Here is a 13,441-nt window from a genome sequence, read left to right on the forward strand (position 1 = left end):
GAGATGTCTCCCTCTTTGACCTTGGCCTCGGGGCTGTTTTCCTTGGAGATTAGGAGGATGCTTATGGGTTCTGTGAACCCATGAACCTGGTTTCCCTCTCCGTGAATGCAATGAAGAGCAGCTTCTGTTCGTCTCACCTCAGCATCTAGAATTAACTCAGCCTAGACTTACTTATTATACTTAATAAATTTAACTGTATTATAGCAAATAAAGTGTTTACTATGTACTAAGCATTGTTCTCAGCACTTTAAAGAAGGTACTAGTCAAAGCAAAATTAAGTAATATGATGAATTCAAAATTCTAGTTTGTTTATGCAGTCCATTTCATTAAAAACTGGAAGTAGAAGATAAAATGTGTTCGTTTAATGAATATTTATTGCTTTTTATAGCAAGCTAAGTCATGATATTTTGAGTGCTTACTATGTGCAAAGCTGGGCTAAGTGCTTTGCATGTGTTGTACTATTTAATCCTCTCAACCAGCCCGAGGAGACTGGTATTAGTATTTTCTCCCATGTTACATATAAGAAAACTGAACTCAGAGAGGTTGGATGATTTGCCCAAAGTCTCAAAGCTAATGACTGGCTCAATCCGGAGTCAAAGCCTGGATTGTCTAAGTCCAGAATCAGAACTTGGAAGCACTGCACTCTAACCATCCCTCCTTCTAATAGAAAACAGACACAGTTCCAGGTGTTGATTAAGCAACTATTGCAGACCTCCAAAAAACCCTCAGAACTGCTGATCCCAGACAGAGTGGAGTAAATGGTTTCTGGGGTGTGACGTCAGGAGAGGGATTCAGCTAATCTCTGAGGAGGTGAATGAAGAAGGTTGGCTTTATTGAGGATATGAGAAAATAGTGGAGAAAACTTGTTCTTCAAAGAAAGACAAGATGGGGTAATTGGAGCAGTATCTCAGAGCTTCTCTGACGTGCAGCCTAATAAACTCCAACCTGCTTGAGCCTCCTCTGTATTTCTGTTAATTGGGAGATAAATTAGAAATGAAGATGGTTATAATTTATCCCTCCCCACCTCACAGTTCCATAATTATGGGTAAGATTTTTTTTTATTTATTCAGGTTAATTTGTTTATTGACCATACAAGCAGTCATATTTTGAAGTCAAAGTCTTCTAATGTAATATGATGGGCCCCGAAGATAGCACTTCATAAATTGATACAGGTGTTCCATACACCTCACCTCCCCCCGCCACCCCCCATCTTCAGCCCATGAGGATCTCCAGTAGTGTTTATCCACAGAAAGCCCATCACCCATATGTATTCCAGAAGCACTGCAAGGGCAACATACTTACTTTTCTTTGCGGCATAGCTGTTTATTGTGTTTCCCCACCTTACTGGAGCCTGCATGTATCCTACTGCACTCATGGCGGGTCGTAACAATCAACTTTGCATTGTGCTAAGGTTTCCCAGTTTCTTCCCACGAATTCTACCTCAGTTAATCTCCCCAAACGCCATTCTTAGGCCCCAACACCGTTGAAGAAACCTAGAATCAGGGGGATTAAATAATTTTTCCAAGGTCAAAAATAATAAATGGAAGAGCCAGAACTCTAATCTTTTGACTCCAAATCCAATATTTTTTCTGGAGGCTGTTACTGCCTTGGGAACAAGCAGCAACACTATCTTCCTCACCCCTGAAACTATGATACTTGACACAGTGCCAGACACACAGTGGTGTTCAAGAAATACATTTTTTAAATTTGTGAATAAAAAAATATAAATAATAGGGCTTGTGGAATTATCTAACCAATCTTGAATTTCATGGATAATGAAACAGAAACCCACTAAGATTAAATGAATTATCTAAGGATCATTTGTTCTAAACGTAGAACAAGTTTCCCTTAATAATAGTCCACTGCTCTCATTGTTTTTATTATGACTCTTCTTATTGGTTTATATTTTTAATTCAGTCCAGTCTGGTGCATATGCGTAACTGTTCTCATCACAGTCGCTCAATAGAAAAGAAAATATCCTGGTGCTTAGAGAGGGGAGACTCCTAGACATCATCATGCATAGCAGCCAAAGAAATTTTGCTATAAAACTATTTCCGAGGTAGTTAAAATAAGAGTTAATAGCCCAGAAAAGAACAGAAAATAAGCATCCTATCTGAAATAACAACAAACGGTGCTAGGTTTCCCATTCCCATCAGCTTTGTTTTCTTTGAGTGTTGGAAAACCACGCCCCTGCTCCCCCAAGCTTAAGATTCTAATGATCAAGGATTGAATTCCAGCTCCACCATTTAGTAACAATGTGGCTATGGGAAAGTTGGTGAATGCCGACACCTATAACCTGGGAAAAGAATTCCTTTTCAAGGATGGTGTGAGCATTCAATCAGATAGTTTCTGCACTGGCACATTGTATGCACCTTTAAATATTCGTTTCCCTGTCTAGGACCAATGAACCCATCATTAAAGCCATTACCTCTCTTTTCCTTGACAGAAGTGTTTCAACATTTTTTGGATTTAGTTTCCAAGTATTATAAACTTTTGAAGTTAATCTAGAGGATATATTTGTTTAATATTTCCACTAAACAAAATGCTACCATAAACCAAACATACAGAATGTCTGATCAGGGGACAGAGATTAATTGGTCAATTATTATGCCCTACGGTATTTTATAGCTTTTATTTTTCAAGAGATTTTAGATTTGAATTTATAATACAGGGTCATTAAACCACATTTGAAAGCTAATTGTTAGTATATAATCTTGGCAACATTCTTTTTGCCTTCTGCATTATTCATGAAGCTTAGAGCATTGTATCTTCCAATTAAATATTTGGTTGTATCCTTTGCTTCCATATATCATCGGCACCTATAATTGGTCATTTTTCCCTTGTTTTATAATTTCTAAAATTTTATTAGCACTTGGTATATCCTGAGTCTTTACCAAAATAAACAGACTGTTATTAATAATAGCATTTTGTGCCTAGGTTTTATTATCTCTAGTAATTGAGGCCTCTTAAAAATAAGACACAGATCTTCCCTTCTTAACAAAACAAAAAACGTTACATAATCATTTAATCGTTGAGAATCACAGCATCAGTATTCATCTTTTACTTTTAGCTTTGCCTAGAAGAAATCATTCAAGAGCAAAAGGGTCACCCTCTCTGAATAGCAACCTTGATTGCACTCCCTGGGCCCAGAATTCAACTCAGGATGGACAACTCTGGGCTGACTCTCTTCTCAAATCCCGCCTCCTTCCCTTCCCTCTCAAGTTTGTCCTCACCCCACTCACCCCTCCACCACCCACAGTCTGTCCAGCTGTTATTTTCAAGTTCCTTGCATTTTGGCTAGCCACACGTTGCCCGCATTTCCATTGTTCGAAAGTCTTCCTTTACCCTATTTATATTGACACTGTATATCTAAGAAGACTTCATGTGACTGTGGGTGTTAAGAAGCATCCATTAAATGAAGTTGTACTAAAATGTTTCTGTGGTATATAGCAAGTGGTTAATAAAAGTTACCACTATTTTTAGTTCTGGCTTTATCATGAATTCATCTGTAATTAGGCTGCTATTGTGAGCACAATTCAGTAGTTAATCCCCTAATACTATTTCATACCTAGTACAGTTTCACTTTTTATGTTTTCTTATCAAGACTGTAGATTCTTTAAAGTGTGTCATGCCTTCTATTTCTCTGCGTGCCCTAAGTAGAAATAATGAAAATAGTACTGGTAACAGTCTGTTAGATCATTACATCACTACAGCAATCATTATAGCAATACCATTCAATAGATGAAGAATCTGAAACTCATATAAGCTTATAGTGGCAGAGCCACAATTCAAAATTAGATAATGTAACCACAAAGCCCGTTCTCTTAACCACTATGATAAATACTACCTAAACTATATATCCTAATGCCTCGTAGAATAAGCACAATAAAGGCTTATTGTTTTGATTGTCTTATTTGATTCCTCTCCCTTGCAGATGGACCCCCATGAGAACATCTTACTTAGCACTCTTGAAATAAAAAACGAAATGGCCACATCTGAGGCTGTGATGGGACTTGGAGACCCCAGGAGCACAATGCTGGCCTATGATGCCTCCAGCATCCAGTATCGGAAAGCTGGGTTGCCCAGGCATAGTTTTGGCCGAAATGCCCTGGAACGACACGTGGCACAAAAGAAAAGTCGCCTGAGGAGACGCGCCTCCCAGCTGAAAATCACCATCCCCGACTTGACTGATGTGAATGCCATAGATCGGTGGTCCCGCATTTTCTTCCCAGTGGTTTTTTCCTTCTTCAACATCGTCTATTGGCTTTATTATGTGAACTAAAACATAGCCTCCCCTGGGAAGCAAGGACTAGATTCCTCCTCAAACCAGTTGTACAACCTGATGTAGGACTTGGAAAACACATCAATCCAGGACAAAAGTGATGCTAAAATACCTTAGTTGCTGGCCTATCCTGTGGTCCATTTCATACCATTTGGGTTGCTTCTGCTAAGTAATGAATACACTAAGGTCCTTGTGGTTTTCCAGTTAAAATGAAAGTGATTTGTACACATGCTGGCAAGATTGAGCCTGAATGTTTCACTTTATCTTCTTAGTATGCGGCCATCTACAAAGGGGAATTATTTAGAAGATATTCTTAGAAGGCTCAATAACTCTCATACATTTCACTGAGAAGTGATCATATCCAGATACTTCCCCGTCTTCACTCCTAGGGTTGGCATGCTGTTGAGATAGCACTGTGCTTATGAAACATTATCTGCAATGCCATGCAAACGTTCTTACTGAAGATGGTCTGTGCCTGGCTTACTAAGATGATACTAGTGCCATGGGAAGATAATTCCCACTGGATTCTAGAAGGTCCTCATGTAATTTGAATAGGATGGGGGAGTCAAAACAGAGACTCAGGAAACCAATTTGGCCAGTCTTTGCTTGAGCACAGGGAATCAACTATGACGTCTTCTCTTGACATTTAGAGACGGGGAGACTTCTGAACATTATCATGCATGGTAGCCAAAGAAATTTTTCTGAAAAGCTATTTCCTAGGTGGTTAAAGTAAGAGCTAACAACCCAGAGCAGAGTGGAAAATTCAGAAATGACTGTTGTAGCAAAATTAAAGCAAGAGAGCAGCATGACCCTTATCAGTCCCACACAGCATCTGGTCTATACATACTGTGTTCAGCGGCAAAAGGTAGAGCGAGAGAGAATTTGTCCAACCTCACAAGCTTTTGACAGCATACATACAGAGGTTTTTATAGTTTATCTAATCAAAAGCTAACCACAAAATAGAAAAGTTAGCAGAATTAGAAGTGTCTTAGATGTAGGTTAGATTGGGACTCATGCAAATATATAGAGAACACAAAGCCAGCAAACAGTTGCTTTTCTCAAACAATGTCAGCTGTCTCTGCAATATTTCCCTATAAGTTTATTTCTGAATTTAATAGGGTATTTTCAAAGAAGCATTTGTTCATTTCTTTAAAGGATTAATAGTTCTTTCCAGCTTTTCTTCCTTCTGAAATTCTGATTATATTCTTAGGAGACAGATAAAGTAAGGCTTTGGAGAGATTGCATGAACTATATTTCCTTCTTTGCAGTGAACTTCACCTTTGTATTTTCATAGCAAACAATACTTCAAAGATTATGTGCACAAGTAGAGTTAGTTTGTGAGTTTGTTGAGTTTGAATTTTTAAGGATCCTTTCATTGGGTATGTTGCAATCTGCCTATGGAAGAAAATATGGAAACTAGTGGAAAATAGGACGACAACAAAGCCGCCTAAACGTGATGAATGTTATGAGCCTCAGTTGATATTGCAGAAAAACATATAACTGATAATCAGGCAGGCACTATGTATTGTTTTTTATTCTATCTTTAAATTATGTCATTCTGTTTCTTTCTATACTAATTGGACATATGCATACATATGTTGGACAGGAAAGAGAATAAGCTAATATATTTTATTTCTATCAATGTGAGGTTCATATTTTGCTTTTCTTGGAGAAAATAGTGAATTGCTAAATTTTCCTTAAAGTTTGATTTGATTGAACTTTTTCTTGGTGGATGACTTTGCTATTTCTATTTCAAAACAAAAAAACACCTCTTTTCGGAGTAACATTCCTAATTGTGCATCGTAGCCAAGGCCAGTATCTGCCTGTGAATAAAATGTATGTTTTCTTCCCTTGATGATTCAGCAGCTTGGAGTATGATGGAGTCCTGCTGCCCTTACCTTCCAACCATCAGAGAATAACAACCACACAAAAGCTTTAGCATTCAGCTTTCTGAATTTGCCCCAAGATGGGATGGAATTTTTTTTCACCAGCATAGGGAACTCTGACCCTTATTTTTTTGATTGTACACTTGAACACCTCTAAGTGTGATCTTTGGGCAGAATCCAACCAAGGTTCTGCCCACGGGCTCAGAGTAGCAATTCCTCAAGTTTCTCCAGGGACACACTTTCTCCTAGGCAACCATTCGGGGGCATCACACTACTGAAAGTGCCTGCCCCTTGTGGCCAGGGGTTAAAGTTTGAGTAGCATATATCAGGAAGGAGCATATCGATAACTCAGGTGCACAACTCCAAAATGCCATTCTGGAAAGGCTTTTCTAGAGACAACACAGAGCTCAAGTCTAGAAGTGGGCTCTTATTTGCAATTATTGTAAAAGCCATAAAAATCCTTGATATTGTCATTTATGGTTACAACAAAATTTTGATGTCCAGGGAAGTCAACAGAGTAACTTTAGATCAAAGTGGAGAGAAGCAACTTCACATCATAAGCCTCAAAAGCACATGACCAAGGATTCATTTCTGCTCTTGGTGATAAGAAAGAAACTAGGAAAAGGAGAAAGGTGGGAACTTGGAACACATACCCTGGAGCGAAATCCACATATTGGCATTCATGACCATGTAGATAGAAACAACTGACTCATCCTGCCCAGAGAGAACAGTAGATATAGAATTTATTCTGAAACTACATTTTTACTGTAGTAGGATTGGATTGTAGTCACCAAACTGGGGAGGGTTGGGGAGGGGTGCTAGATCTCAAAAGCCCACAAAGATCAGTCAGCTTGATAGCCAGTGGTTAAATTTAAGGACCACAAAAGTGTGTTTTGGAAATTCTGATATGGTATTACTATCAGTTTATACATATATGTATAGTTTTTCTTTTGGTTATGAAACAGCCAGATAGCCAGCAATTAAGGTGTTTTTTCATCCTTGTGAAATTCATAGGCAAATTCTGACTCTAAAATGCACAGTCTAAATGAAATCTCTGATCTCAATCTGTATATATGTATTGTACATGACTCTAGTAGGTATGAAATGCATTTTCAGAATTGAAAACTCATGCAACATAATCATGTGTTTGCATAAGGAATGTTACAATTCTTTCTACTGCAATTTAACAACAGGGGAAAAGACTTAAGCAGTGCCATCTAGACCTTTTCTCTTCTCATTTCTTCAAATGCAGCGCTAAGTAAAAAAGATTATAATAACAAAAATGGTTTATGAATCAAAAGACTTTACATTCTAGCATTAGGACACAAAAAAATCTGTCTGCTAACAAAAGCACAAAATATAGAGAAAGTTCAGTGGAATGTGTAATGAGGAAATGAATCATATTTATTTTAAGCAAGACCTGCATTAAATTGGCGACTAAGACAATTTCCATTTTCTATAGGTAACTGTGTTCCAGTTTTATGACTAACTTCATTTTCAACAACAAAAACAGCAAAACAATCAACAAATAACAGGTCTTACAACATATCTACATGTATATATGTGTATATATAGATCCATATAAACATACATACATATATATATGCATTCATATGTTGGAAAACAAAAGGAATAAGCTAATATGTTTTATTTCCTTCATTAAACCAGAGTATGAATATTTTTAATTTGACAACCAACAAATCAACATATTGAAACAAGTAATACAGGGTACTGAGCATTTCTCTATCAGCAAATCAATGCCTACAGTTCCTATGAACCATTGCACAGTTTGACACTACAATAGTACTGTACCTCAGAACATCGGAAATTAACTAGTTCTCACATTGCTTGTCTACTGCTCTCTTTTTCAAGGAAACAAATAACATTGTCCATTGGTGATTTAAAAACAAATATGTCTTAAGAAAACAGAAAATGATAAATATATATATATATATATATTCCTCCTAGGAGGAGGAAAAAAAAAAACTAAACCCCACCATGTTGGTTAGGGCAAATGTTCTTAACGGTAGCAATCATGCCATTTTGCTAAATGTACAGAATACATGTAATGTGAGCAACCATAACTTTCACTGAGCGTGTGTAAATATTAAAACAGATTTCTTAAATATTTTTAACTTCTAATTTGTATTTTATGGTAAGGCAACGTGCTAATTCTGTTTATGGCTTAAGTTAATGTGTTATAATATGATGTAAATAATTCAACATGCTGTAAATGAATAGTCGATAGATACAAATTGTTTAGTTTTCTCTTTCTTAATTTTATTTATTTTTTACTAAGTACAGTTACTGCAGTGCCCCAGCAGAGTAATTTAAACACCCTTTTGCGTAAATGGTTTGGGATCCCAGACAGAAGGGTTTCAATTTCAATTTGCTATCACACACTCACACACATATCCACATACACACGCACACACATACACACATTCAAACACACACACTCTTTCACCTGCCCACTCACTCACTCCCACTCTCGGCCTCTCCATGAGAAACGCTGTAGTGTTAGTGTAGTCAATGTAACAACCAAGAGACAGCCTTAGAAACGGCAAGTGGGAAAAGCAGAAATGATCATTGATAACTTGATGGGGTTTTTTATATGTCAGAGTTCAAGAAACCAAAGGCTGTAACTTAAATCTCAATTTTCAAAGAGTAAAAGTTTATATTGATGACACTACAGAAATAGAAGTGCTTATTATTCATACTTGCTCCAGAAATTTGTTACACACAATACATACTAGAAGACTTTTTTTTAATAATAGCGTTTTATCCTTAGATAGTATTGTTCCTTTCAACCAAAGACTCCAGAATTATTAAAAAAGTAAAAAGGAAAGAAAAAAGGAAAAATAGGGGAAAATCGAAAAAAAAAAAAAGACACTGCTTCACACCAAAGCTTTAAAAAATATTTTCCAAATACACTAGGAATATTGTAAAAAAAAAAAAATAGTAAGGAGCCAAGAGACTACTGATTAAGATACTGCTCTAAAGAAAACATTTAAGAAAAAAACAGCACTCAAATATCTATTAGTTATTTGGAAATTCAAGTAAAACATTTCTGTAGATATATGCAAAATTTGGGCATCAGATTTTAATTTGCTTTGTGAAGTTCTTTTGTGTTACAGATAAATATGATCCAAAATGATGAAAACAAAACTCTGTGTTTTTTTAACTTTCAAAAGCAAATGTCTCTCTCCTGTCACATGTCCAGTATCTGATGCCCATGTGTGTGTCCTTGCACCATCTGAAGCAAGTTGATGGTTCCATCAGCTTGTGTTTTCCCTTTTCAGTTCAATAATTTGAGTTCAATGATGGTCATTTTAAACATAATTCATTCAAACAAAGTTGCAAATAATTTAAATTCTATAACATTTTGTATTTTTATTTGCATGGGTGTTTAAATACTTCTGTTATGAATATTGTCCCTGCACAGTTCTGAATTGTCCTTTTATAAAAAGTGATATTCTAGTTTCTTCACAATGTAGTGATTATCAGCCTTACTAATGACCTTGTAGCCTTTCTTAATATGCACATAATGCACATTTTCCAATGGCTAGAAAATGCAAAACACAAGTGGATTTCATTGCATCTATTTTCATGTCTTTCTAAAAACAGGACTATTAAAATCTCTGGGATACATGAGATCGTAACAAATGAGGAATATAAATGAATAGCACATAAGAATTATTTTCTTGACTTTAAACTTATTACAGCCAGTTTCAGCATGTAAATATACAATAATGTTGGCTAGTGTGTAATTCTTGAACTAAGAAATATAAATAAAACTTAAAAGGATGTGTGTGTATATGTGGTTTCCTTGGGTTCAGAATATTTTTTTTAGTCTATTAGTATGAGTTAGATTGCAGAATCATGGCTTTTGTGAAAAGCCTGGAAACTTGGGGCCTGATATCCAGCAGACTTGAGTTTGAGCATTGACTCGTCACATATTAGGTGTATGATTGTGCAGCTGCTGAATCTGTTTAATTCTCAGTTTTCTTATCTGCAAAGCAAAGATGTAATTGCACCTCCCTCATAGGACTATTATAACGATCAAATGAAATAACCTATGAGAGGTCCTTAGCACAGTACAGGATACGTGGTAAGTGGTGTGTAGACAGTAAGTACTGTTGTCATTGCTGCTGTTTTAATTATCATCAGTACTAGAACATTCAGCATGTATATCACAAATTCTTACTGTATCTAAAACTTTATTAAATGTTCTCTTAGGTTAGATATTTTATGTTAACGATAATTAATTCAGAACTTGACTTCAATCATGAAAACATATGATAAACCTAAGGTGCTCATTCATTTAAGACTCAACGTGTCTGCTGAAGACAGCATGCTAAGGACTTAACAAATTTAATACTCATTTAATCCCTACCATAGTCCTAAAAGTAGAAGAAACTCAAGATCAGAAAGAATCTGTACGTTGCCCAGGATAGTCAAAGAATGTGGATTCCTACCCAAGCTGGATTCCCCCCCACATCCTTGCAAGCTCTTTCCACCTCATCATTAAAAGTGGGTGAACAGTCTTGTTCACTTCTCATTCATTTTGGTCATTTCTCAAGAAACAATTGCTGAGAGCCCACCATCTGCCAGACCTTGTGCTAGTACTGGAGAAACAGAGGTTGAGCGCACATGGTTCCTCCCCTCTCAGATTATAAGGCAGCTCTCAAACTCATGGGAACTCTCCTGAGGCCAGCGAATCATTTGGTGAGTGTCTTTCACCCTTAGTGACTTTAGAATGTCCCACCAGCACCTCATAGATGCTGACTATGAACAAGGCAGCCTGTCAGGACACAATTGTCTAATAAAGTCATGATTAAAAGGAGCTATAGCTACCAAGGAGTGAGCACTACTGAAAAGACCCAACTATGGGCTGAAGGAAGACCCAGTTCTTCTCAGTTTACATTGTAAATTGCAAATTATGTAATCCAGAAATGCAAAATACTTACAGTTGCGTTTGACAGCCCTCGTGCTACGTTTCAGCATTTCTGTCCAGCAGAGAGAATATGTTTTCTTAAATAGATGAAGAACATGTTCAAATAGCTCATAGTGCATGTGTGTGTGTGTGTGCGTATGCACGTGAACCCATGTAGGTGGGGGGATGGTGAGAGAGCCAACAGGAAATGCTACCACTGATGCAGTTCATGGTCTATAACTTACCTTGGGAAGGGAAAATCCCCAAATATTTCCCCTCGAAAGTGCTGATCAATTCACAACGGGAAAATTCCCTCACTCTCATTCCAACTACCATGATTTCTTATAACCCTTTAGATATCCTTGCTGTCTTCTGAAACTTGTTCTAATCCTGAAATATCATATGAATTTTTTGTGCAGAATATTTCTCTAAGCCATGAAATCCACCTCCCAGAATAATAAAACATCTCAGGGATGACAATAGGCATACTCCGTCCATAATCCTTGATTTGCTAAAGCAAACAGCTGCAAAAAAATGTAAACACATTACTGTCCCTTAAAATATCTGTGACAGAGCATTAGTCAAATGTGCAGCCCTCTCTCACGCTTCCCACCACAGCATTGCCCCACCACATAGACGAGAAGCAAGGAATAATCATGAGATGACAAGTTCAGACAAGCCCCAGAATGATTAGGCTTCTTTGGAGGGTCTTCTAATCAATGTATTGATTTGTGCATATTCTGATCTTTTCTTTTGTTTCAAGTGGTTAGCTAGGTCATTAGCGTTTTTTTATATATTTATTTTTTCACTTCAGAAATTTTTATTGGAAAGAAAGAAGAAGCCACTGGGATATAACTCAGAGATGATGCATGGTGTCCTGTACACACTGAGGGAAATGAATGTCTTTAAGGATAAGGAGAGAGAGAGAGGGAATGATTTGTCCGAGACTGGGAAAAAGGAGAAGGGTAGCAAGTTCTATGGGAGTCGAGACTTGAATACCATTTAGTGGTAGTGATGGGGGAAGTGGCGGACCTCAGAGCAGATGGCACAATGAAGCTTTGGAGGCCGGTCCCTCGCATGCCTGTATGGTGGCAGTCTTATGACCACAGCAAAAGAATCAAACAGGCTGGAACACCTCAGTAATAAAGAAATGTGGTTTTCCCTATATGGCTTCATTTAAGAAGTTAAATTCATCACTATACTCCCATCTGAGACCTAGTGGATCCTTGGTCCCTCTACCCCAGTAAGTGGCATGAGAAATGGCAGGATGAATTTGATACTGGATCAGTAATATACTATTTCTAAGAATAGATGTCCAAAGGGGATAGGGGTAATTGGGACCAGTTCTAAAAGTTAGAAGGTTAACAAGAGACACGAAATTTGGTTAGAGATTAATATATCTCATTGTCCTATGTCTCAGAAACTCAAATGCATACTCAGGGCTTAATAGGAGTTGTAAAAAGTAATATAGGCCTGGTGTAACATAACAGAGAGTGGTGGGAACTGTGGGTAACTGGGGAGAACAACCTCTTTCTAAAGATGCAGCCACTACTGAGCCCCATCCAATTGTTGTCTTGAGGAATTGCAAGCCCAGTGTTGCCAGACTAATCTGAGAATGCAAGAAACCCCCCGAAGCACTGAATCTTACTTTCTGGACAAGTACAGGATGATCAGAGAGACACTGAAACCTTCATCTTTCTCGCACAAAGAAGCCCACGGTGATGCTCTCTAGCTTTAATCCTCAAGCTGAGGTTGGGGAAGGAGCACACCCCAAGCTGCATGAGAGTACGTAGACTGCACAAGCTTCTATGCTGTTATAACTGAGGCAAGATCATTTCCTTCCCTTTCCTGGAAGCTGAACTTTATAAATGTAAGAAAGCAAAGTGAGACTTTTTGCAGTCTCTCAAGAAAGATGTAGAAACCTTTTTTTTAGTATAAACAGGCACAGAAAATTGCAAGCAGAAGTTTTCACCATGTGAACAGTCTCATTGGCTTTTAGATTGCTCCCTTCAAAGGTCTTGGTCTCTCTCCCCTACCCTCTGAATCAGAAGCCCCTTACCCTGCCCCAACACATCTTGGACCCACCCAGCAGGGAAGTGGACTTGACTGAGAATAACACGCAAAGCCACCTGAAGAGGGATTTTGGTGAGGAGCCTAAGAATTATCAAGAGGCAAGGAGCTGTTGGGAGAGCAACAGATAGAGAAAAGGGGAGGGCAAGGAGAGAAGCTCGAGGGGACTCCACCGCTTAAGGAGTGGTGTTACGGACTCTAAGGTTCTTACTATGTCAAAAACTCTGGAGATGAAGCAGGGGGACACCAGTTAAGTGGGCAATAGAA

At 37.8% G+C, this 13,441-nt stretch overlaps 1 protein-coding gene across 5 annotated transcripts in view; it reads left to right on the forward strand.

The window, feature by feature from the left end:
• Positions 1-9,975, forward strand: part of GABRB2 (gamma-aminobutyric acid type A receptor subunit beta2) — a 249,823-nt gene extending 239,848 nt beyond the window's left edge. For 3 of the 5 annotated variants that reach the window (XM_008517149.2, XM_070569097.1, XM_070569096.1), the window contains one exon: positions 3,935-9,975. In XM_008517149.2, coding sequence (XP_008515371.2) covers positions 3,935-4,282 — 348 coding nt within the window. In that variant the 3' untranslated portion in view covers positions 4,283-9,975. The remainder of the gene's footprint in view (positions 1-3,934) is intronic. The other 2 variants (XM_070569094.1, XM_070569095.1) reach the window with 1 other exon arrangement.
• Positions 9,976-13,441: the final 3,466 nt, after the last annotated feature.

The sequence above is a fragment of the Equus przewalskii genome, chromosome 13, assembly GCF_037783145.1.
Source record: "Equus przewalskii isolate Varuska chromosome 13, EquPr2, whole genome shotgun sequence".
Lineage (NCBI taxonomy): Eukaryota > Metazoa > Chordata > Mammalia > Perissodactyla > Equidae > Equus > Equus przewalskii.